Here is a 25,910-nt window from a genome sequence, read left to right as displayed (position 1 = left end):
GGTCCCACAATCCACGGGGGACCCCATTTTGCAGTGAGCACCATCTCAGCCCGAGGCAGAAAAGGAAAAAAAAGAGACGCTAGTTTCCACAATGATTGACAGCACATAGCAGAATAAAAAGACTAAGACCTCCAAGGTCTCTAAATCAGATTCTCGTTCGGTCCCCAATTTGGCCCGGGGGCGGCCCTGAGTCCATTCCTCAAGCAATCACTCCATATTATAATATCTTTAGCTACCTGTTCCAGCATGTGCCGTAGGTGTTTGATGTGGTGGAGGTCCAGGTTAGGGGTGGGTCACACCAGTGAATGTTGACACAGAAAAGGGCCTTTTCAAACCATTTCCAATATAGCAATTTCATAAATTCTACATTTATAATGCCACCTTTTATAACAGCAAGCTCTCCCTTTGACATGCATTTAACCAACAGCAAGACCGAAAAAAGGGCTACTGTCATCCACACTTCAACATAATTGGAGACGGAAAGCTCACAGTGAAGCCCTTGACACTGTGATCTACACCATACTGGGGTATCTATTAAATGGGTTGAATGGATCTATTTGTATCCAAAAAGATGGCGAATGCTGCTTTATTTCCCCTCTGATAAATTACAACTCACCCCATCATTTTCTTTGCTGGTGGACAACATCGCTACAAAGTGTGGCCCAATGGTACAAGCTTTTAAGTAAGGGTAATAATTACACTAAAATATAACTCTGTATGGCAAAAGCTTTGAGAATGAAGAATCGTGCAAATATCTGATATGAGTAGAATAAAAAATAGTGTGAATTTCTGTTTTCCTTGGTTTAAACGCAGTATGAAGCAGTATGAGGAAATGATGAATCCATAATTTAATAATTTCTGTATTCCCCTTATCATGAGCATTTTCAAGTTCCAATAATAATTTAACTTTGGTTTTAGTAAAGATTGAGAGTATATATTATTTGTGTAGATTTTAGTATGTATGTATATATATATATATAATGAAATTAGTATTCATTCATTCATTTTCTACCGCTTTTTCCTCACGAAGGTCGCGGGGGTGCTGGAGCCTATCCCAGCTGTCTTTTGGCGAGAGGCGGGGTACACCCTGGACTGGTCGCCAGCCAATCACAGGACACATATAGACAAACAACCATTCACACTCACATTCATACCTATGGACAATTTGGAGTCGCCAATTAACCTAGCATGTTTTTGGAATGTGGGAGGAAACCGGAGTACCCGGAGAAAACCCACGCATGCACGGGGAGAACATGCAAACTCCACACAGAGATGGCCGAGGGTGGAATTGAACCCTGGTCTCCTAGCAGTGAGGTCTGCACGCTAACCACTAGACCACCGTGCCGCCATGAAATTAGTATATATGTATATATTTTAGTATAGATTTCCACATGCGAATACAATGAAGGATTCCATCATTTCTGTTCTGATTTCACATCAAACATGCTCTGATTGCTTGGTCTGGTGATCTGGCTCATTATATATAATTCTTCCAAATAAGTCTCGGAAAGAATAGCTAAAGTTGAACAGTTTAATGCACCAGGAAGAATGATACACAGCTGCAGAGACTCGTCTTCCACAAGCATGCACGAGCAAATGTGATCTGATCAGTTTCTCATGTTCTCATGTCTCCTTAGATCCTCCTTACTCCTAAAAAACTACCAGGCTCATTAAACCTGAAAATTGAATTCTGTGCTTGACGGGGTACCTTGAACTATCTTGGAGACAAAGGAGCATGTGGTGAGTTACTTCCTCATGCTTGAATGAGTTAGCACGCGTCTCATCGGATGAATCTAAGACAAAATGAGGAAGTGAGGCAGTAAACCGTAGATTTGATTCCATTCAGATTCATCTTTTGGCCAGCATTGAGCTTAGTGTTGGGCGAAGTAGGCTGCACATTGAAAGGAAATTTTAAAAAGGCATGCACACACACAGTGAAATAAAATCTTACGGAGGTACTTATCTGGGCCAATAGGAGTCTTGGTGCACTACGGACATAATTACAAATTAAAATGTAAATTAGCAGCAGTGGAAAAACAAGTTAACTTATAATTACAAACTGAAGCAAAACTTTTTATGATGTTAAACTGTGGGAGGAAACAAAGACTACAAAGAGAGTGATGAATATAGTCACTCCAGTCAAATATGTTGCGTTTGCTGACCTTGCTTTGTCACGCACCACATGCTTATTATCAAAACATTCAGCTTTGTAAAAGGCAAGCCAATGATAGGGGGCATAGGCTAAGTATTCCCTGAGTGAAACGACCTTGAGGACAACTTTGATCCAACAACGCTGAGCCATCAAAGCGGTGCCAAGAGCATCAAATTAGCGAGGCTGTGTACATGTGAGCAAAAAAAAAAAAGCCACGTGCATGCCCATAGGACCACTCTATCTGGCAGTGTGTGCCTTCGTCTCAAGTCACGTACACACTGGCTTACAAAAACAGTGTCACACCAACCCTGCCGCCAATCATGTAAAAACATGTACATGGCTGCTACATTTCAATACTTGAGGGGTGCCATGGAGATACAAAATAATCCTATTGACATGTGGCGATGCTTTAACATCTTTGGCTGGTCATCATCATCCTTTTTTATATGGCCGACCGAACCAAGACGGCAGCATAACACAAATTTTCTGACACCAAACATGGGTCATTGAAAGGTGGAAGAAACTTTTACTCTGAAAATGGCTACCAATGTTACTAGCAAGACCGAGAGATGTGGCATGCTCTGGCATGCTCTGGCATGATCTGGCATGCCGTTTCCAATGGGCAACAATGGAGCTTCAGGTTGTGCAGGGGCGTCAAACGGTAGTTGGCTATGTGGAAATGTTGCAGCGGGTAAACTTTCTTTCAGAGGAATAACCTCACTCTTTTGGAACATTTTGCATATTCCCCAGTTCTAAATCAAATTCAGAACATTTGGGGATGGATGGACACATGGGGTGCTGGAGCCTATCCCAGCTGTCTTTGGGCCTTGGACTGGTTGCCAGCCAATCACAGGGCACATATAGACAAACAACCATTCACACTCACATTCATACCTATGGATAATTTGGAGTCGCCAATTAACCTAGCATGTTTTTGGAATGTGGGAGGAAACCGGAGTACCCGGAGAAAACCCACGCATGCACGGGGAGAACATGCAAACTCCACACACAGAGATGGAACAAATTCTTGTTTTGAAAAATGAATGCATAATGTATTAGCATTCCAATCTTGAAAAATAATGACTCAAAAATAAAAAGATATTATCACCCTGTGAAGAGTGTCAGTTAACATTTGATCGATCGAGAGAGAGAGAGAGAGAGAGAGAGAGAGAGAGAGGATCACTGCAGAATTTCCGCTGTCAGAGGGCCACTGAGTTTGGACAGTGACATTTCAGACAACAATGAATATTCAAGAATAGCAGACAGCAGCCAACGCAGTAGGAAAAAGACAGAACACACACACACAAACACACACACACACACGCTGCTTTTTGTAAAGTGATATTCAGTATGGAGCATGAGCTCTGTGTCCATGTTGTGAATAAATGAGGTGGAGAGAAACCACTGGCTGCATGAATCATGGGACTCCGCAGGGTCTCTGCTACCTGCAGAGGACAGGAGCCCGCAGGGTTCCGCTCACACACAGTCAGACACGTTTAGGTATTACTGACATTAAGCATTAAAAGCAAATCCTGTACATCCTTTGTACTTGATGGGGATTTATTATGTATTTATTTCTGTGTGGTACACTATAGTGAAAAATTATGAACCAACTTGACGTGTTGTCCTCTGGAGGGCCAGAACCAAGCGTTTCCAGGCAAGATAAATCTAGGAAATGACTGCAAATTGAGCAAGTCACATAATAAATATGTGCAAATGAAAAGCGGCCAATGTAGAGGCTAAATTACATAATCACATCATATTATCTCCTGAGAAAAACACAAAGAGTTGCCAGTGCAGGTTTGTGTGTTGCATTTCTGCTCAGAAACACGGGCACAACCAAAAATGACACAACTCTCAACTCCACAATTACATGACCATGAATGGCTTGATATCTATCATAGCCTGGAGATACATATTGCCTTTCACTGTGTCAGCGTGTGTTTTTAACCGGTTATTGTTCGTGCAAGCAGACCTAATAGTACCACATGGATCAGAAAATTACAGTAAATGCCATTGAAAAGTCAAAGTATTTCATTTAAGTCTGCATTGTTATTGTTCCTATATAAGCCCAAATAAGTCCCTCTACCTACGCACATGCAAAACTTTGAATTATGATTATTTATTAAAAATTATTTAAATTATATGTGCAATTTACTGTTTATGCTGTACATTGTTGTTCATATATTTATTCTCCACATTATTATTATTATTATTATTTATTATACGGGAGCCAGGCAACGACATTTCGTTGGCAATTTCACTGTTGTGCTTTGTGCAATGACAATAAAGGAAGTCTATCTATCAATCTAAGTCTATCTATCAATCTAAGTCTATCTATCTATCTATCTATCTATCTATCTATCTATCTATCTATCTATATATCGTGAACAGGCAGCTGTGATTTTTTTGTCGCTTCAAAAATGTTTCAAAATCCGAAACAATTCGGCCCAAAACGAATTGTACTACTAAATCCAATGGAGAGTCTAGAACGAGTCATGTTCACCACTTTTGTTTTACTTTACACCTTTGTATGTGTAAAAAAAGAAATCATACTTGGAATACAGGAAGTGAACAAATGGAACAGTAATAAGGAGAGGTTTTTTTTTTTTTTTAAATAAAGCATCTTGGTCAAGCATTAAACATTCAAATCAAACAATGTTTCTTTACAAAATGGAAAGTGGAATAGTTGAAGTGGAGAGACTGATTAGAGGTTTGATTTTTTTTCGAAGTATTGGCTCGCCAATCACGTCGCACATGATTACACACCCTGCCTGCTGCACACCCACACCACAGTGCACAAGTCTTGTGTTCAAATTAAAAAAAAGATGCAATCCAAACTAATGTAATTGTAGAAAGCCATCAAATTTCTCATTCATCTGTAAAAAAGTTCTAAAGAATTGAAGTGGTTAGACCCTTCATGCCTAATTATCAATCAGCAAATCTGCTAAAGTTTTATTTTCTGATATCCACTTCATAACAGAAGTTATCTTAAGGCATGAAGCAGTTCTTCACAAGAAAACAAAAGAAGAAACCTCGAGACGAGAACCCAGGAATTCAGGAAAATTACTTTTTTTTTGCTAATATGCTTTAACTGATATGTTTACTTACACTTTTTTTGTTATTTTTAATTCAGAAATGCATAATCACTGAAAAGTAACCCTCCTGAGAGGTACTCTTAATGAGAGGGAGCGTGTCATCGCTGACGCAGTGGCTGGCTCTCTCTCACCGCACATCGACATGACATTCACTCAGCCTTGTTTCGACTGAATTCTATACCTGAACTCATTTGCTTCATTTGTGGAGAGAGACCCACGCACCTGGCCGAGCCATTCACCAGTCATCCATCATTATGCTGTTTTATATTCAGCACAGCGTTCGACAAAAGCAGAATGAAACGTTCATAATACCGAGGTTCCCATATGGACAGTGCAGTGGGTATTGACGTGCGCACAAGTTTTGAAAAGAGCTGCTAAGTTGATTGACTAATAATAGGCACTTGCTTTATTTAGCATCTTTAGACCCGACATCGCTTTTAGCAGCAGTTCATAAGTTGAATAAGAACTGAAAATAATAGAATGATTACCAGAAATGACAGATTTGACAAGATGCCATTAAATATAGTTTGTGAAAAAGATCCACAGAGTTTGTATGGCAGATCTCTGCAGCGACAGTCTAATCTATAATCGTCTATAATGGCTGACGGCTGCCACACTAAAGCCTCGGTGACTCAGGCAGGTCAGAGTGATAGCTGTAGATTGGATATGTTTTATAAATGGAATCAAGCTGAAGTGGTAATGATGTGGATGTGAGGCTGGGGGCTTAGAATGATACCGTAGACAGGCTGACATCTTATACTGTATGCACGGCTGGATGGAGCCCCCTTGTTGGCAAGCAGAGAGGTCAGTTTCTGCTAGTTGGTCACAGCGGTTGCACATAAAGTATCTCAGGGGGGGATGTTGGTCTACTCCTCTCACAGGCACTCTCCAAATCCTGAAGATTTTGAGGCTGTCGATTTGCAACAGGAAGCTTCAACTCCCTACACCAGGGGTCTCAAACACGCGGCCCGTAGGCCAAATGTGGCCCGCAGGACACTAGTTTGACGCCCCCGCCTTGATATGAAAGTTTAATGTTAGTGCGGCCCGCGCAAGTTTGATATGGATGCCGTATGGTATCATGTACCCAGAAAAAATTATTACGTTTCATTAATGTTCATGTTAAAGGTTAAATAACTGTTAATAGTTATCCTCCCTATGCGTGTGGAAGTGGTAAGTTTTTGGCTATTTAAGTTTAAAGGAAATAACTTGAAGGCTACCGTTTAGGTTGCTAGTTCTCGAGTTTGCGAGTTAGCATGTGTCTCAAGACCCTACAGTTGCGCAATATGTTGCAAATAAAAAAAGTATAAATGTGACTATTTGTCATGTCTACAGGGCTCTAATAATGCTTTGTTAATTTTAATCTGAAAAAAATAATTTGTCTACCCACCAACTATATGTGGTTTCTTAAGTTTTTATTATTTGCCGTTTTATTATTATTATTATTATATTTATTTATTACTGATTGATTGATTTTATTTATTCTTGATTTGTTTGTTTATTTTTCATCTTATTTTGTGTAGAAAAATAAAAATTAAGATATTTGAGAACAGTGGAATGTTTTATCAGAGCTTTTATTGCAGAAAATCGGAACAAAAGCACTGAAAAAGTTTGTATATTTTTCTGTTTTTAACAAATGCTTTTTTTGTTTTTGGAAAACCTGATGTGGCCCAGCCTTGCCCAGACCCTAGCTCCAGTGGCCCCCAAGTAAATTGAGTTTGAGACCCCTGCCCTACACAGTTTTTCCACCCTATGTAGAACTGACCAATGAACATGGAATTGCTGTTAGAATTGCAGAATCTCACAAAAATTGACATAATGTGAATGAAATACTTGTAACATCTGTACAAGGAAGTATTTACACGGCAAATCTGATAAACACAAACACCAGCTCGGTGACCTGAAACATCGGCAACATCAATAAATGATCACTTGTCCAGCCAACATGCCACGTTGAGCTTTGCAGTCAAATTGTTGCAGCCGAAATGAAGTCTTGTGGAAATCAATAAAATTGAAGCTCCACTCTGCTGGTTAAGGTCCGTGACTAAGCCATGTCTTTAAATCCGAGCAATCCCGCTGTGGAACAGGAAGTACTGAGCACTGATTGAATTAATTTGCTCCTGCACCAACTGTGACCCTAATAATGTGCACAAAAAAGGCTACTTACTACAACAAAAACAAAACTGCACACACACAGTCAATCTACATGCATGAGTTACTTTACATTACTCAGTGGTGTAAAAAAAAAAAGGTAGTGCCGCTTTCCTGATTTTTTTTTTTTTTTTGCATGTTTGTCACATAAATAATTCTGATCAGTCAATGACAACACACCTGAACATAAAATGTAGTTTTTAAATGAAACTTTTTTTATTATTAAGGGAGCAAAGTGTGAAATCCAAATCCAAATAAAGGCAGCGAATAATAGATAGATACTTTATTTATCTCCACAAGATAAATTCATAGGAATTAATCAACAGAAACAAGAATGTGTTGCCAAGCTGCTGCTATGTGTGTGTGTGTGTGTGTGTGTGCGTGCACATAAGTATGTAGATGTTCATGTGGGAGTAAATGCCTTCAATATAGCGTAATTAATGGCACATTTGTGACTGAAGCCTTCAGGCATTTTAATTGAGCCTTCATTTTCATTCATTTGAAACAGTCTGTATTCATTTGACTAATTTAAATATGCAAATATGCATGCTTTGCACCTGTGCAAGACTGCCTGAAATCAAAGGCTGTTAGGGTGAAGGTTGAGGAAAAAAAAAACAAAGCTTTGTGACTGCAGTAGATGGGACACGATTTGCCTGTAGCCTGTTGTAACACTACATGAGGAATAATATACACTATTATATACATTATTTCTTAACAACACTGCCTTTACAATTATTCAAAGTACAATGAAACCTTGGTTAGCCCCGGCTCGTGTTTGTTTTTATAACATTTTATAAAATTTACACCACAATTTTGCTTTGGTTAGCGTGCATTCTCCAGTTGAGCATTTGCTTCTTCTGATGTTATAACCACAACTCCATTTTTATCCAATGTTCTATGTTATTTGAGGGGGAATGGTGCACTGAATAATCCGTTTTGCTTTGTCATGTACTATAAAAAAAATAATGAAATAAAGTCAGCAAAGTCCTTTTTGTGCTAACGATGTAATAAGCTGTCAAATTCCAGCTGTCAGAATAAGAAAAGGAAGAGAACCATATTAGTTGGATGGGACCTCTCTGACAGCAGTTAGGAGAAAAGCAACGAAACAAAATCTGCTAAATTCAGCTCATGCTCAACTGTAAGCATGAGAAGAAAAAGTGTTCCAAACAATAATACTTCTAGACTGCTTCCGGTGCAGCCAGAAGGCACGCCTATCCAGCCAATGTCATACAAAAGTAGTTACGATTAAGTACAGCTACATGCTGAACATAAAGAAATAGCAGGTAATGTGTAATCTGTCATCGTTATTATGCTAGGAATGCAAGTATTGAAATCTCGACATTTATCTCACTTGATCATTTGGCAGCATCGTACCCTGATAGATGGAACCGCTGGTGTGGCAACGGTTCTTCCCCATTGTTTTGGAAAAGGCTGAAAGAAGTGTGCAAAGCTTAAGCACACTGTTCAAAATAATGATGTCATCTTCCAGCCTTAACTTTCACCCTGGGTAACCATGACTAAACATTCAATTTGGTCACTCCAATACAAGACAAGCCCAGATACAGCAAACACTGAAAATGCCATACGTTTGCTGTGCTCTGGTCATTGGTCATTTGGTACAATTGGCGGGATAGACAGGAAGCCCCCCCAGAACAGTTGATATACGGTGTACCATGACGCAATTTATCCAAGCCGCCAATTTGACACCAATAGACATTTGTTGGTAAGCTCTTGTAAGGTGAAAGATAACACTGAAGTGATTATACAGAAAATACAATAAACTAAATACTGGATTTTGCAATGTTGCAAAATACTGTTCAAAAATACTTTTTTGGATTTCTACATGGGTTGGTTTATAAAATGGAAAAATCCATGATTCTTTTCATTTTTCAGTTTGCGGCCCTTGGTGGAAAACGTTTGGACAGCCCCGGTCTAAACAATCAAACGTGACCCTCCATTTCTAACCCACTGTGATGTTTGTTTCCTGTGTAAACATGCAAGAATTACCGCTACTTTGTATTGCTCTAACAGCACAACTATTGTACTCGAGCATCAACAAGCACTTTTCGATGGTTACTGACGGTAGCTTGACAATAGGATAAGAAAATGTGCTATTACTGCCTTCTGCTGTATTTGTAAGCTAGGGACCGTTATGTATGGTAATAAAACACGAGTGATGCATCAATGTGTTTTCCAAAATAGCCACACATTATTGTGCAAATAAACCATATTTTGTCCGATATGTTGAAATCCTGTGCTTTGGAGTTAACTTTACAAAGAAAACGTAAAACATTGATACCAAAATACATAAAATGAAATAAAAAAGTTGACACAATCAGTCACTTTCAAATTTAAATTCAAGAAACACCATTTGCTGCATTCTGAATTAAAAGTACATCAAATAATAAGGGTAAGGTACAGGTGTCAAGGTAATCATCATCTATACGCCAGGAGGACCCTCCATCATCCTCTCACCTAATCACACTCCTCACTTGTCATCTTTTGTTCCCTTATCAGCCCATCCTTCACTCTCTGTCAACTCTGGCCATCCCTCAGGATCTATCTTTCTCTTCTCCCAGCGTTCTTTTCATTCGGTTTCGGTGTTTGTCGAGGAACCAGTAAAAGTGGCACCAGCAGCTGTCCAAACACTGATGGCACCACTTGTGTTTGTGTTGAAGACCCCCTGTGTTCCCAGTTGAATCCAGGCTAGCTATTATCGCAGCTGTACATTTCCCCTTTGGTCACCATGGAACCAGGTAAAGAAAGGGCAGATGTAGCGAGAGAAGCAAGAAATATGAAGACAAATGAACAGCAAACATGGCTTAGTGAGTATCTGGAGTGCTCGCTCTATACACCAAAAAAAACAAAACAAAACCTTGCCATGCCAGTCTATTATGTATACTCCAACTTTTTCAACCAACCACCTTCTGATCAGCACTGAGCCAAGTTTTATTTCACTTTTTAAACCGCAACCGCAATTCAAAAGCCACGCCGGATAACAACAACCCTCTTATGACCTGCCCCCAGGGAACTTGAAACAAAGAACCAGAACCGTAACTGTTCAAACTGAAAGAATGCCCAACCCAACATACAAGAAACAACACGAGAAATTTGGTCTATTATTGAACATATTTGGACTGAAATATTTCTATCTCTGGTTATTTTTCTCAGAATCATCAAAGATGGATTGATAACATTTGGGAAAAGAGGTGGTACATTACTGACCAATGACCAATGTCGTTTTCAAGGCAAAAAGCAATTGTGTGTGTAATCATTTTCCTCCTCTTGGAATGTTGCTGGCAAGGCGCAATGGTTACAAAAGATGAGAATATTGATTGTTGCTTTGGTCTGGTGGTCGCAAGTAGAAGCTGAACGCCTCTTACGTGTGTGCAGGGAGAAGTAGCAGGCTATGCAGGCTCCGCTCTGGTTTTCGCGTTCCATTTTCAATGGCTGAATAGATTTGCTTTGTGGACGTTTTTTTGAGGGCATCGGCTTGATTTGCTCAACATCACTTTGGAGATACACAAACCGACACCGCACAACCGACATCGTGTACCATTTCTTCTCAACAATAGCCTCATCACCGCGGAACAACTCCAAGTCACGGCTGACATCTATTTGGCTGCCCTCAGCTCCGCATTTGGCTGCGAGTGCGGTCAGTCTGTTTCTCTAGCAACTGATGTGGGGTAGAAAAAGGTTGACTCTAATGTTTGATAGAGTAAATATGGTCATTTTGAGGCTGTCGATTTGCAACAGGAAGCTTCAACTCCCTACACCAGGGGTCTCAAACACGCGGCACTAGTTTGAGGCCCCCGCCTTGATATGAAAGTTTAATGTTAGCGCGGCCCGCACAAGATTGATATGGATGCTGTATGGTATCATGTACCCAGAAAAAAATATTATGTTTGATTAATGTTCATGTTAAAAGGTTAACTGTTAATAGTTATCCTCCCTATCCGTGTGAAAGTGGTAAGTTTTTGGCTATTTAAGTTTAAAGGAAATAACTTGAAGGTTACCGTTTAGGTCGCTAGCGCTCTAGTTTGCGAGTTAGCATGTGTCTCAAAACCCTGCAGTTGCGCAATATGTTGTAAATAAAAAAAGGATAAATGTGACTATAGTTGTGTTTTGTCATGTCTACAGGGCTCTAATAATGCTTTGTTCATTTTAATCTGAAAAAATAATTTGTCTACTTCTTAAGTTTTTATTATTTGCCGTTTTATTATTATTATTATTATATTTATTTATTACTGATTGATTGATTTTCTTTATTCTTTATTTGTTTATTTATTTTTCATCTTATTTTGTGCAGAAAAATAAAAATTAAGATATTTGTTTATCAATGTTTTATCAGAGCTTTTATTGTAGAAAATCGGAACCAAAGCACTGAAAAAGTTTGTATATTTTTTTGTTTTTAATAAATGCGTTTGTTTTTTTTTTTTTGGAAAACCTGATGCGACCCAGCCTTGCCCAGACCCTCCAGTGGCCCCCAGGTAAATTGAGTTTGAGACCCCTGCTCTAATCACTTTCTCTGTGAGAGCTGAAGTGGGTTTATTTTTAATTGTTTCCCTTTAATTACCATTCAATTACCATTCAGTGACCACTGTTACTGAACATAACAGAGTTTGAACCTCTTTCAAGATAAGCATTCCTAAATGCCATCACAGGGTGGCAAGCCATGGAGAGAAAAGTCCACTTGTTGCCGTGTAAGCTGGACATACACTAGTATATCTGACACGGCCTCTTGCAGGTTTATAACAAGAACAGTACAAAGTAATTGTTCACTTTGAATATGGGATTTTGTATTACATCCCTTCACTCGCCAGTGGCCTTAGCAAACCGTTTGTGTGTTCCGTGTATGCGAGTGTGCGCGTCATCTTGTATAAGAGTGCATGACAGTGATGTGTCAGACGCTCCTTCATATGCAATTCGTGTCATTGCTGCTGTCCTAGCGTGACCACAGAAGCTCAAGGCAACAGCTGTTTTTTGCTACTTTGACCACTGTCTATGTTATATTTGTGCCTATTTCACATTTTTCTTAAAGGCTGCTTTAAAATGAAAACTGCGCTTTTTTCTGGAATTTTCTGTGAGACACAAACACATATGTCTCCTTCTTTTCTGTGCGTTCTAAGGATATAAAAAGAGATAAAGACAGACAGCTCATTACCATCACACGCAAAGGGACACATCTATGCCGCCATCCTATTTAAACACATTCAAAACCCAACGAGTCTGAAATACATACTGTGGCCATGTAGTAACAGGTACATTAATAGTATTTTGCTGTATTTGGGTTCTTTTAAGCATTACCACAACTTCCATTGGCTTCACATTGCAACATAGAAAGGAACGCAACAAAAAACACAGCAGCAGTAGTAGCAGCTCCAAGATGGGTCGTGGTCGGAGGCATTGTGCGCAGTGAGCATCAAGGCGGCATAAGTGTTTCCATTATGTGCTTCCTTAGTTGTCTCTTTTTATATCTTTATAACGCCAAGAAAGGAGAACGACTCCAAGTCTCATAACGATTGTGTTTGATGGGCAAAACTCCAAAAAAAGGGGCACTTTTTTCCTTTCACGCTAGCATCCGTAACTTTATTCCGCCCACAGCGCACCTCAGACGGACGTAAGTTCTCATCACGTCAAAGTCCCATGTTCCTGACCACTCAGTAATGAAAGATGTCTGCAGTGCCCCGCTTCCCTGACACTCAATGACTTACAGAAAAAAAAAAAACACACAAAGGACTCAGGGAAGCGAACGCTTCAGAGGTGAGGCTGAGGGGCAAGACCGAGTCAAGCACTAATCAAACCGGCTCTATGGATTAGACATAGCCAATCTATTGTCATCTTGAGACAATAGAAGAACAACAAACCCTGACGGCGTCTCTAATACTGGGGACTCGCCATCATGAAGTCTCAAGTACCGTATTTCTCTTCCAGAAAGAAAACTACTGGTAAATCGGTTTTTGACCAATATTTCAAGGCACACAGAATATTGTGTTCTAGGGCTATATATACACGATATATACCAAGAAAAAGGGGGACTCATCTTTCATCTAAAAGGGACAAAATGCATGCATGTGAATGCATAAAAATGTCCCCTCAATGCATAATCTATTCAACGCTGCAGTCATGAACCATTAAGGCAATTTTAACTAATCAATGTCATTTCCACAGATGGGACAGGTTACATGAGGACTGCTAGTGAAGTTAATGTTACTTTTGGGAACGTTATTTCACATTTGTCAGCAAAATGTATTGAACGTAAAACTATAGAGATGGGCGGTTGAAGCTTTGTTAGGCTTTTCTTCAAATTGTACCGGAACAGATTCGACATCTGGTGGAAGAGTGGAGAATTCAAGGCAATCGGTGTCACTAAAAATGATATACACAAGTTGGCGCCAACCGTCAATGCACACATCAAACGTCATCGGTTATCGATATGGAAAAGGCTTAAGTTTGGAGAAAGACATGATCTGCTCATGATCCCAAACATGCAAGCTCATCTGTGAAACATGGCGGAGGCAATGTTATGGCTTGGGCTTGCATGACTTCTTCTGGGACGGGCTCATTAATCTTCATTGATGACGTAACCCAAAAATGAACTCAGAAGTCTACAGAAACATTGTGGCTGGTAATTTAAAGAAAGATGCATCTTTATCTTTAAAAAGTACTAAATAGAAAACCCACATGCTTAAATCCAATGCTTTATTTTCTAGGATGGATGCAATCGACCGAACACACATCGATGCAGTCTGATCAGAGGAATATAAATGGATACCTCGATGTAGTGGATGAATCGTGACACCCCTAGTGCTTTGTCATCATTCATATTCTTTTGTTCATCAGCTCCATATTGAGACTATGCATCAGTTATTAGAGGAGGTCCTTACCAGCAAGGGCAAGGCGACGTCAGCAAAGTAAACAAAAGCTGCCCCGAGTGTGAATCCAATGGCCACAGGAAGAAAAGCAAGTGAGCCGTACTTCCCAGAATCCTCGGCCATGTCGATTGCTGGCGCCAGCAAAGACCAATAGGAAGCGGCCAACATTACCTAAGTGAAATCAAACAAAAACGCAACATAAAAAACAGACAAATAATAATAATCACAATGTCTTTCAAATGTATACATCTGCAATTAAACATGAAATAAAAATGTTGGGGCTGCACGGCGGTCGAGTGGGTAGCGCGCAGACCTCACAGCTAGGAGACCAGGGTTCAATTCCACCCTCGGCCATCTCTGTGTGGAGTTTGCATGTTCTCCCTGTGCATGCGTGGGTTTTCTCCGGGTTCTCCGGTTTCCCCCAAAATTCCAAAAACATGCTAGGTTAATTGGCGACTCCAAATTGTCCATAGGTATGAATGTGAGTGTGAATGGTTGTTTGTCTATATGTGCCCTGCGATTGGATGGCGACCAGTCCAGCCTTTCGCCTGAAGCTGGGATAGGCTCCAGCACCCCCGCGACCCTCATGAGGATAAGCAGTAGAAATTGAATGAACGAATGAATGAATGAATGAACATACACATATACATATATACAATACATACATATATAATAGCATGTTTGTACTGCAAGTCATGAGATGGGCATTGAGTGGCCCAGTCAGCTCCTAAAGTGTGAATGCTACCATCCTGCACTGCTTTGGGTATTTAACCTTGCATAAGAACACTTAAGAAGATTTGTCTATTGGCATCAGCCTAAAGCAAATGGAGCTAATGGAAATGCATGATGCAATTAGTCAGTAAATCCATCAGCTTTGTCATGAGCGCTTTTAAAATACGATATTTGGATTGCCAACCAGGGTGCCAACACCCACAGTCTATAAAACTACGGCATTTAATGGATGGATTCAACAACATTTTTGATGAATTGGTTGTTTTGCTCACCCTCTGAAATAACATTTTGAGTTCCTTTGGAAGAGACCTTTGTTCCCCCGCCTGTCTAAAAATATCAGAGAAGATAAATGTTTCATTGTGTTTCCCATGAGGAGTTTATTCTGTCCTGCTAGGTCTGCAACTACAAATGTTTACTTTGGATACGTGAAAGCCCCGCAGCATCTGCTGCAGAGACATTGCTGCACTCCGAAATCATTAATCAACAAAGCCCGACAAGTCACTCCTCTGGCCTTCCCCGCGGCTAATGCCAAAAAGTTATTCTTACACCTGAACCAAAAAGTTAATTGGCTCTCCGTTTCTGTCAGTTTGTCTGCTAAGTTCAATGCAGGAAAAGACCCTCGTTATTCATCAGCTTGGCTGTTTTGTAGTGGGGCTGAACGTGGGGGAGTTATGTCATTGGGATTCTTTGGCTCTTCATTTTGTAGAGTTTTATTTTTCAGTGTTTAATATGATCAATACGATAATAGATAGATTTACTATTAAATGTTATTCTCCATAGTCTCATCCTATGTCAAACTTAATTAGGAAGTTGGACCACTTGAAATTGTTAACTTTTAACTGCTCCTCACAGAATTAGTTTATTCCCATTACATAATTATTATTCTTTGCTTATTATTGAAGTATTTTTTAAAGTGGACCTGTTATGCTTGTTTTCGACCTTTTTTCGACCTCGTTTTTCAATTTTAAAGTGTTACTTGAAATGTTTGACCCCAGAATGAAATACAGTAAGTTGAATAGTGACCCTGAAGAGGTACCACTGTGTATCGTAGGATAGGAATAAGAAAGTAATTCCTAAACGCAATGACAGGCATAATTGGGGTCAAACCATCAAAGGGAGCATGAGACCAGTCCAAAGGCTAAAGTGTACCCCAGTGACCCCAGTCGAGACAAGTGGCATAGAAAATGGATGGATGGACATTGGCCACTTCCACTTGGTTACCATTTCCAAGCCTGAACCCAGAGAGGCTGGGATGATAGCAGGGGTGACTCTTCCATCATGAATAAAACAGCTCGCCAAAAGACAATGCAGGTCTAGATGGAAATAAACGTTTCAAATGTTAAACGTTTTTTTCCCTATCTTGGGAAAAACCACTGCATTATTTAAAAAAAAACTACCTGACAATGCAGGCACGCTAAAGTTATTGCTGTGACACTGAATGAGCTAAAGGAAATATGTACAGCAGTCAGAGCAAGTCTAATAAAATATTAGTGTGACTTATTTTTTGGTCATGCAGTGGAATGCCTTAGGGGCCATTTTTTTCTATCAGTCAAAAAATCCTAATATGCAAGGACCACAAAGTGAAAATAAATCGCTGTAAAATTGCATTTTGAAGAAAAAGAAGAGACAGCTTGTATCAATAATTCAGTGGTCAAGGGAATCTGTTGAGCAGGTCAAATATTTTTTGATTTTTTTTTTAATAAATAGACTTCATGTTCATGTATAAATTTGTATTAAGCATATTCAAGGATGGAATCAAAAGACGGCAACATAAATCAGAATTGAGATACACTCCAATTAAAAGTCATTCTCTAATCACCTGGCATTACTTGCCTAATTACAATCATAATCAGGGCCGGAAATTAGCAATCACGAATGGATGATTGAAGTTAGTGATTGCAATCCAAGATTCACCAGCACATCTGGAATACCGTGCTTAAAAAAAGATTTGATAAGTTTGGGGAACCAGCACATCTTGTCTACTAATTTGTGCCAGGAGGAGTCATTCATCTAGAAGGAGAGAACAAACAGTTCTACTCCGACGTTAATAAATCTCCTAAAAGAAAACTAATTTGGCAACTTGTATTAACAACCCCAAACTCTCAGCTACCTTTAAAGTCTGCCGTGATATTGCAGTGAAAATGAAAAAAATAATATCCAGGACTAGTCAAAGACAGGGTATTTAGACATAAGTCTGCATGGTCAAGAACGAATACTGTATTATATATTAATGAGCAGTAGTCAGAACTAATTGTTAGGCCTCCTGACTTGTAAATGTTGTCTGTTTTTCTTTGATTTTTGTCTTGTATCTGCAAATCAAAAACTATATATTGAGACAACTCAATACATAGGACCAAAAATTAGCACAATACGCCCCCTTGACTTGTTTGTTCAGTAGTTAATATTTTTCTGAAGAGAGAAAACAACTTCAGTAAAGTTGAAAGATAATCGTCCTATACAGTATATTTCAAACTGTGGGTGTTCCAGATCAGATATCCAATATGAATATCACTCTATATCATATTACATCAGCTTGCGTATGTTGGCACTCCGATACAAGCAGTCCCTTCCAGACTCCACGCCAGCACTTCTGAATTCAAGGCTGCAATATCTGGTTGTATAAGTATTTAAAAACTAAAATGGAGAGAGTCCGACATCGGGGTTCCAAGACGACAATGTGACCTATGTAGTGCATAAAAAAATAACAACTCACCCCTGCTGCAAATCCTAAACTTCCGTCCAAGACGTGCTTCTGAAAGGTGAGGCCAAGTCAATGTTAATACATAGTAAGAGTTAACTTGATACCTTCAGTAAATTTTGTTCAATTGATTCCAAAAATAACAAAACATTAGTATTTTTAAGTGGCATCATGTAATTGTAACATTCAGGTTAACCTTCATCATCAGATTTTTGCAGAACTTCTATTAGTAATTATTAGAATATACAGTTGTCCCTATGTCCTAGTTGTCCCTCATTTATCACTGTTAATTGGTTCCAGACCCAACCACTGTAAGTGAATTTCCGCAATGTATGGTTCCTTAATAAATATTTAAAAAAAAATAATACTAGGGGGTAAATTTACAGAACCAGTAAATAAATAATACCTGCCGACTGGAGAAGATGAACACCACCGCTGCTCCAGCAGCAGTCAGGCCCCAAGTGAACAGAGTGCCCAGCAGGGCCTGCCCAACAGGGGAGTAGCCTTCCAGCATTGTACCACACCTGGACACACAATAAAAGTCAACATGTATCTGTTGCTATTGTTATGGAAAAATCAATGCATTTATATGAAAGTTGCATTCCAGAACACATCATTCCTAGCTCATATGACGTTAAAGTTAATTTCATTGATATGCACACAACTGGGAATAAATATCCCATGTAAAACAGGATGTTGGCCTGACGCACCTTAAATCAACATGCCTTTCAGGCTTTACACTATTAGCATGTTTGTTTTTTTGCACACTGCAGACCGAAAAGGGATTTAAATCCTGCTTTCTTAGCAATATCTTTGTTTGGTTTGGTTTTGTAACACTCATCTCCTTGGGCAAAAGAGAACTACAAATAGTTGCTACGTTAAGTCAAAGATGATCAGAGAGGTAAAACACCGCTCCTCCCTCTCAATGAAGACGTTTTAAAGGGAACCATGCAATATTTTTCAAATCATAAAATAGCACTAAAAAAACGTAACTTAATGATAATGCTTACTTTTGGTTGACACTGTCGAGTAGGTATCAATTTAACAATACCTTTCTGCTTTTACAGTCGAGCTACATCCCCCTCCAAACGTTTGGCAACACAGAGAGTGGAGTGTATAATATTATTATGCTTGCAATATGCAGTAATGCTCCAGGATACTGAGTCGACTTATTTCATAAAGAGATAGCTATAGTTGGTCAAAACCCTGCTTAGTGCAAAGACGGACAAAAACACTAATTCCGGAAAGTATACTATTGCTCTAAAAGTACATGTTTTTGTAAGAAAGGTACAGAGCTTACCCACTCTTTCCAAAGGCACTTCCAATCCCCTGTATTTACTTCCTACTTCCCGGTTCAAGCGCCTATGACGATTTAGCCCCGCCTCTTCTCACAGTCTATTGGTCAACGGCTTGTAGAGTATGAAATAGACTCCTCCCATATTTAAAAGAACATGACGAGAAAAAAAGACTCAATTCTTCATAAATTAAAGATTAAAACTAAATACAGCATTAAGAAAATAGCACTTGTTAATCTAAAATTTGTGTTTTATACTACAGGTAAACACAGATCAGCTAAATTGAACATAAATGCTATGGTATGATGAATTAGTTTAATTAGTGATGACAATCCAGAAGAGAGGAGCTTATGGCTGATCAACAAGATCTACCATGAAATGCATCCATTCCTTTTCTCAGTGGATTTCTATGCTTGTTGGATTATTAAACTCCTGACCATCTGTGCAAAACAGCGTCTCAAGAAAGAATTTCCTATGCTCTCAGGAGCTGACATCATAAATGTTGTTTACCATTGATGTTTGAGAAGCCTGCCCGCTTTAAGCAAAGAGCATTTTGGATGGTCCCCCCATGATAAGTGTCAGCGCTGAAAAGTGAATTCCCCTTCAGGGTGAAAAAAAAAAACGGGTTTCTCTTGCTTAATAATTCATTCTTGTTGAACAGTGAGATTCTTTCTTGCAATGATGTTCCTTTCATGTGGCCTCTAAAATACCCGACAAAAAGACTAACCTTGAAGGGAACTTTTAATGAATCTCCTGTGGCTATCAAGTGCATCCACTTTACAAGTTCAACCAAAAAAAAAAATAATGGAGTTTATTCATCTTCAGATGACTTTACAAATTCAAGTCTATTCATATTTTGTGTTCTCACCATAGAAGGCTACTAAATGAGGGAAAGAGGGAAAAAATACGATGACCACAAAACCATAAATGGAAGTTCTTACTTGCATATGTCTCCGTATCGGCTGCTCAGTACAAATTTGCTCAACATCACCAGATTGTTGTCAACTCTTTAGCTGTAACACCGTCTCTCTTCCATGTTTCTTCGTGTTATTTTGACCCTCTGCTTTTTGTTGTGTGATTCATCGTCTTCTTCCCTGCGTAGCCTTCCCTGCACTGCCCACCGAGGACCCCCTCCACCCCGATCCACGCACTCTCGAGTAACAATAAATTCTCATCTTTTGCTCACACTAAGGTGCCTGCGTTTTGGAACTCAGCCCATGATCCCAGTTCCAATCCCTGAGTACAATTCCCAATTTGTTTCAATATGAAAATAAATCACAAGTCAAGCAGTGTTGCAGACGAGAGGATCCACTGTTTGTCATCATAATAAGCTAATGGTTTGCTTGGAAAACCCCAAACATACAAATATCTTGGAATAATACACAAGATAAAATGCTAAATATTTTCTATGGCCTCGTCGTATTTCCAGCTTGGTTGAAAGCATCCAAAAAGGATCATTCCTGTATAATTTTATCGAATATATCAGTGGTAAATCGTCTAGATCGTGTCTTACTGAGACACATTCTTTTGTGTTGATTGTGTTTTTTAGGCTGCGGCAATATGTTTCATGTTCAGATAAAAATCCCTAAACCAGAATTGTATGAATTAGTATTGGCATGAATTGACTTTTTACACATGAGAACATGAGAATAAATGAGTATTTTTAAATATCAGTGCAGACCAGCCACCATGTATGACTTGCAATTTGCCTCATACGCTTGTATGCTTCACTGCATTTCGCTGGTTTCAGTTTCACGTTCAGTCTACAGTACAGTTAAATAAATATAACAGTTTCTCAGTAGTACTTCAAATCTCTGTGATAGAAGTTCTGTGTGAACTGCAGCCCTGTCCTGTTGAAAAAGCCAGTCATTATCATCACACAGACGAGGCCTTCAGTCATGAGGGAAGAACTTTACAATATCTCCACATACCCAGCTGCTGTTTGACGCCCCTGCACAATCTGCAGCTCCATTGTCCCAAAGTATCCCAGATCTCATGTGGGATCTTCTTGTGCAGATGTCATCCAATGGTAATTGAACTGCACCCAGCACCAGTAAGAACCTTAATTTGGGCCAAGGATCGTCCAGTGTCTTAAAGGACAGCCAATCGAATCCTCTGGCTCATGGCCGGTGACATCTTTTGGGGTCTACCACTTGACTTTTGTGTTTGATCTGTCGTAATTGTGAAGGATAGGGGTGATGTTGGTGATGCCATTGTTGTTGACAACAGATCTACATCAAGCCCACCAGCAAGAAGCCAAGACCAGCCAGGAAATGCACGGTCTGTGCAAAGAAGTGATACCAAAAATGTGGCGCATGTCCTGCAGTGTCGCTCTGCACGCAGGAGATTGATACCACCTTAACTGAAGTACTTGTGAATATATAAACACGTACACACACACCCATTTGTAAATTGTTACATTCATTACATACATTCTATCAATAGTTAACACACGCAGTTATACACGTATTACCCTATTTTAGCATAGAAACCCTGCTTCTATTTCCAAATCTTTTTGTCTGCATTCCAGGAGGACCAGTGTCATGGCGACATGACAAAGGAACATCACAGAAGCTGATCTTCTCATGAATAAAAACAGCCTTTAATCTTAATGTCCACATGTATGTTCTTTTGCTGCACACGTCTTTCAAAGCGCGAGGAGATGAATGCCAGAATGACACCAAAGTGAAATATTGCCCGTGAAACAAGGAGCTGCCAAAAATATCCAAATTCAGCCTGCTTGCCCCCCCCCCACCCCCATAACAAAGTGTTTGCAGGATGATTAAGAATATGGAATACGAAGGTAGAGTATTAAGTAGCCAAGCCCCAGCCTAATCACGTTAAACTAGACAGATGTATTTTTTCTTCTTAACAGCCAGATTGGAAATATGAAATAAATGAAAATAAATCTTATGACAAATGAGCCCCTAGACGGCGAATAGAAGTGTCTTTGGACTCCGGATAAAAACGCATAAAGCATTGAAAAATAATTGCCTGGCTCTGTTATTATTTAGTGGATGTTTAAGCACTGGAGGATTTCTGGGGGTATTCCAGCTATGCGTGTCAGAGTGGCAACAGGATGGAGGTCATCGCTCAGCCACGGTCTTTAATCTTCACCACCCCCCCTTCCTCTCACCTCTTACATCCTCTCCATCCCTTTTCCTTTCCTTTATATGTGCTCCTTTATAATATCCACAGCAAAACAAAATATAGGAAAAGACGCACGAAAACAGACTCCCTGTGTCAAATGTCGACATATTAAAGTCCTGAGAAAACAATCGGGAGATATTTCTTTCCTGTGGCATTGTATCTGTGTGTATGTGTATGTGGGGGGGGGGGGGGGGGGGGGGGACTCCACTCTGAAGTGTGTGTGTTCTCAGTTTAGAACATAATAGATAGATGGGCGGACGGGTGAAATAACGAAATAAACAGAAGCAGACAAGAAAGTGTGAAGAATTAAAAAAAAAGTTATGAAAAAAAAGATTATAAGAGCTTTTCTGGTTTACCTTGGAAACAGTATTACAGACGAGAACCTGGGGAGGGGGGGGGGAGCAACGGGGGGACTCAGGAGGGGCTTTCGCCAAGCTGGACTTTATCACAGTCTCTGGAGACTGATGAACAAGGGGGTGGATGAGTTCCAAGCACACACAAGCACACAGCAGCGCTCGTCACACACCGTGGGGGGAAGAGATATAAAACGGGCTCCCAGGGAGAAGAGCGGCCAGGAAAGCGTCCGTTCTGTTCGTTTGAAGGGTGTTAATGCGAAGGCCCCGTTGGTCTCACGGAGGAACCACAAAGGAATACACTTTTTGAACAAATAAAAGGATTGACCGCATGAGAGGAAAGTTAAAGAGACGCCGAATCTTGAGTATGATCTTTCGCTATTTCGGTTGAGTACTTTGAGAATCGAACCAGGAACTGTAAATTTGATGCAGAATGGACGCTGATATAAACAATTTAACGGATTCCGACGGCCGTTTTTACTCAGAAGGCCGCAATGATGGCTTTGGTGTCTTCATGGCTGTTCTCTACCCGGTGGTTTGCATCGTTGGACTCGCTGGGAACTCTCTGGTTATCGTCACCATTTTGAAACTGGACAAAATGTCATCCGCTACGACGGTGTACATTTTTAACTTGGCGCTAGCTGACGGGCTCTTCATGGTCGGGCTCCCCTTCATCGCGAGCCAGAACTGTCTGACCAAGTGGTTGTTTGGCAACGTGGCGTGTAAAGTGGTCATGGTGCTGGATGGAATCAACCAATTCACCAGCGTATTCTGTCTCACGGTGATGAGCATCGACCGCTACATGGCGTTGGCAGATCCGCTTCGATTCGCCTGTTGGAGGACGCCACGCTGCGCCAAGATCGTCTCTGCTTTACTGTGGCTGTTCTCTCTTGTCACTATCCTCCCGATGGCGCTTCACTTCTCCGCGGATCAAGGCTTATGCATCCCGGATATTATTTCGGAATTTTGGTGGCTGGGGGTCCTTTCTTACACGTTCATTTTAGGATTCGCTTTGCCTTTCACCGTCATGACCGGCTTCTACACGGCTCTGCTTCTCACCTTGAAGTCACAGCAGCTCCGGGCTACCACGCCCAATCAAGATAACCACCGTCCGGAGAGACAGGTTACCAAAATGGTGGTGGCGGTGGTGATCGTGTTTGGCGTATGCTGGCTGCCGTTTTACACCTTCAACTTCTGCTCCATGTATCAAACCGACGTCGCCTTTGCGAGAGCGTTTGAATTCGTGGTTTTGCTGTCGTACTCGTGGAGCTGCGCCAATCCAATTCTCTACACCTGCCTCTCCGACACCTTCAGGAGCCAATTCCGTGCCCTGCTCTGCTCGGCTACCAAGTCTCCCCCCAGCATGCCTTGCAACACTGAGCGATATGATCTCACTGTGACGGGGGTGCAGGATGTCACGATTTTAGCATAGAAAGAAAAAGGCAGAACTCCAATTTTCCTGCACACACGCATGAAACCATGGCATATGTTGAAGATGGGGGATTTGCCTCCAAGACAGAAAGAAGCCTTGTTTATTGTCTTTTCTGGCATTCTCAGCTGCTGGCCTTTAATTATGTCAAGAGAGACTTCAAATTGGATGATAAAGTGAATTTATCCACAAGCTGTCAGGTATGTCTTTCCAAGAATAGGCAGAAAAAAAGACACCCTTTACCTGTGGAGCGTTAGATCCCATTTTGGGTTCTAGCCGATGCTTGGCTCTTGACTTGTTATATACAGTAAACCCCGGATATATCGGACTCGGATATATCGGAAATTCGCTCACAACGGACAGATAAAAAAAGAACCAATTTTTCTGTAATGCATTTCCAATAAAAATTCATTGCATATATCGGATTTTTTATAACGGATTTCGCCTATTTCGGACAAAATCTCCAGTCCCGTTCCAATGCATTTCCATTAAATTTCCCTCGCATATATCGGATGGCCGCATCGTGGTGCTCCGATTCGCCGAATCGTGACAGGCCGCTATACGACGTCATTTGCAGCGTTTGCAGCGTTGCCTGCGCGTCCAGGTACATTGGAAACATAGTCAAGGAAGTGCCTTTTTATAACGGATAAAATCCGATTTACGCATATACCGGATATAAATCCGATATATGCGTAAAACGGACATTTTCCGGTATACGCATATAACGGATTTCGCTTATATCGGACAAAACCAGTGGGAACAATTGAATCCGATATATCCGAGGTTTACTGTAATTCTAAAGCTTATAAAAAGTCTGACCACAAGGGGCGCTGCTATTATTATTACGGCATATTTTGGTGACAGCTGGTGTGTAACTACATGAATGCGACGCCCACTTTGCCCTTAGCTAAAGCAGCACTCACCGTCAGAACGCATTTAAACGCTGCATAAAGCTTACTGTAGCATCTTGCTTCCAAAGTAAAAAAAAAAAAAGCTTTTCTTATTGCATATGACATATATTATTGGGAAATTGACTGCAATTAGATAGTACACGCAAGGTAAAAGGGAATACAATGGACGTTTATAAAAAAAAAACGATGTGAGTGACAATCTTAAAGATGAAACTGATGTAAGAATGTTTGCCTTTGTTATAAAGTGACTTTTGTTAATATGGGACTTTGACTTTATAGCCGCTATTACTGATCATAACGCAACATACTTTGTATAATTGCTTTTCTTCTATCAATTATGCTTTGAAATATTCTGCAAATAAAACACCGTTTCTTGCAAAACATCATTTTGGCTCTTTTCTGTAACACACATTGTAGTATTGCATGTATTTCATAGTTGTATCGCCACATTCATTTTTCATGTATCACATGATGTTCATTCATTCATTCATTTTCTACCGCTTTTCCTAACGCGGGTCGCGCTATCCCAGCTGTCTTCGGGCGAGAGGCGGGGTACACCCTTGGACTGGTGGCCAGCCAATCACAGGGCACATATAGACAAACAACCATTCACACTCACATTCATACCTATGGACAATTTGGAGTGGCTAATTAACCTAGCATGTTTTTTGGAATGTGGGAGGAAACCGGAGTACCCGGAGAAAACCCACGCATGCACGGGGAGAACATGCAAACTCCACACAGAGATCATACGAGGGTGGAATTGAACCTTGGTCTCCTAGCTGTGAGGTCTGCGCACTAACCACTAGACCACTGTGCCGCCCATCACATGATGTGTGTATTCATATTATTTCACTTTATGATCTTTTTCTTTTTGTATGCAATTATGCAATACTCAGACATGACAACTTCTGTCAATCATTCATCACCAGAGACAGATTGTGCTATGCATAAAATAAAATAAAATCAATTTTAACAAAAAACTTGTGGTACGTTTTGGATCTTTATAGTCATTTGAGTATCTTCATTGCCGTCTGCTCTTCCTTTTCCCCTCAAGACACTTAAATTG

At 40.2% G+C, this 25,910-nt stretch overlaps 2 protein-coding genes across 7 annotated transcripts in view; one reads left to right on the top strand and one right to left on the bottom strand.

Annotated features, from left to right (window-relative positions):
* Positions 1-25,910, bottom strand: part of LOC131109643 (zinc transporter ZIP11-like) — a 72,567-nt gene that overhangs the window by 18,509 nt on the left and 28,148 nt on the right. For 2 of the 6 annotated variants that reach the window (XM_058061854.1, XM_058061853.1), the window contains 3 exons: positions 18,110-18,227; positions 17,719-17,757; positions 14,286-14,444 (listed from right to left, as the gene is read on the bottom strand). In XM_058061854.1, the coding sequence (XP_057917837.1) occupies positions 14,286-14,444; positions 17,719-17,757; positions 18,110-18,217 (306 nt within the window). In that variant the 5' untranslated portion in view covers positions 18,218-18,227. The other 4 variants (XM_058061855.1, XM_058061858.1, XM_058061856.1 and 1 more) reach the window with 4 other exon arrangements.
* Positions 22,696-25,243, top strand: LOC131109645 (somatostatin receptor type 5). The gene has a single exon (XM_058061862.1). It carries the CDS (start codon positions 22,935-22,937, stop codon positions 23,931-23,933), a length of 999 nt encoding a protein of 332 aa, XP_057917845.1. The 5' UTR covers positions 22,696-22,934; the 3' UTR covers positions 23,934-25,243.

The sequence above is a fragment of the Doryrhamphus excisus genome, chromosome 22 (genome assembly GCF_030265055.1).
Source record: "Doryrhamphus excisus isolate RoL2022-K1 chromosome 22, RoL_Dexc_1.0, whole genome shotgun sequence".
NCBI lineage: Eukaryota > Metazoa > Chordata > Actinopteri > Syngnathiformes > Syngnathidae > Doryrhamphus > Doryrhamphus excisus.
Note: the sequence above shows the minus strand (reverse complement) of the source record. Positions and strands in the feature narration are given on the sequence as shown.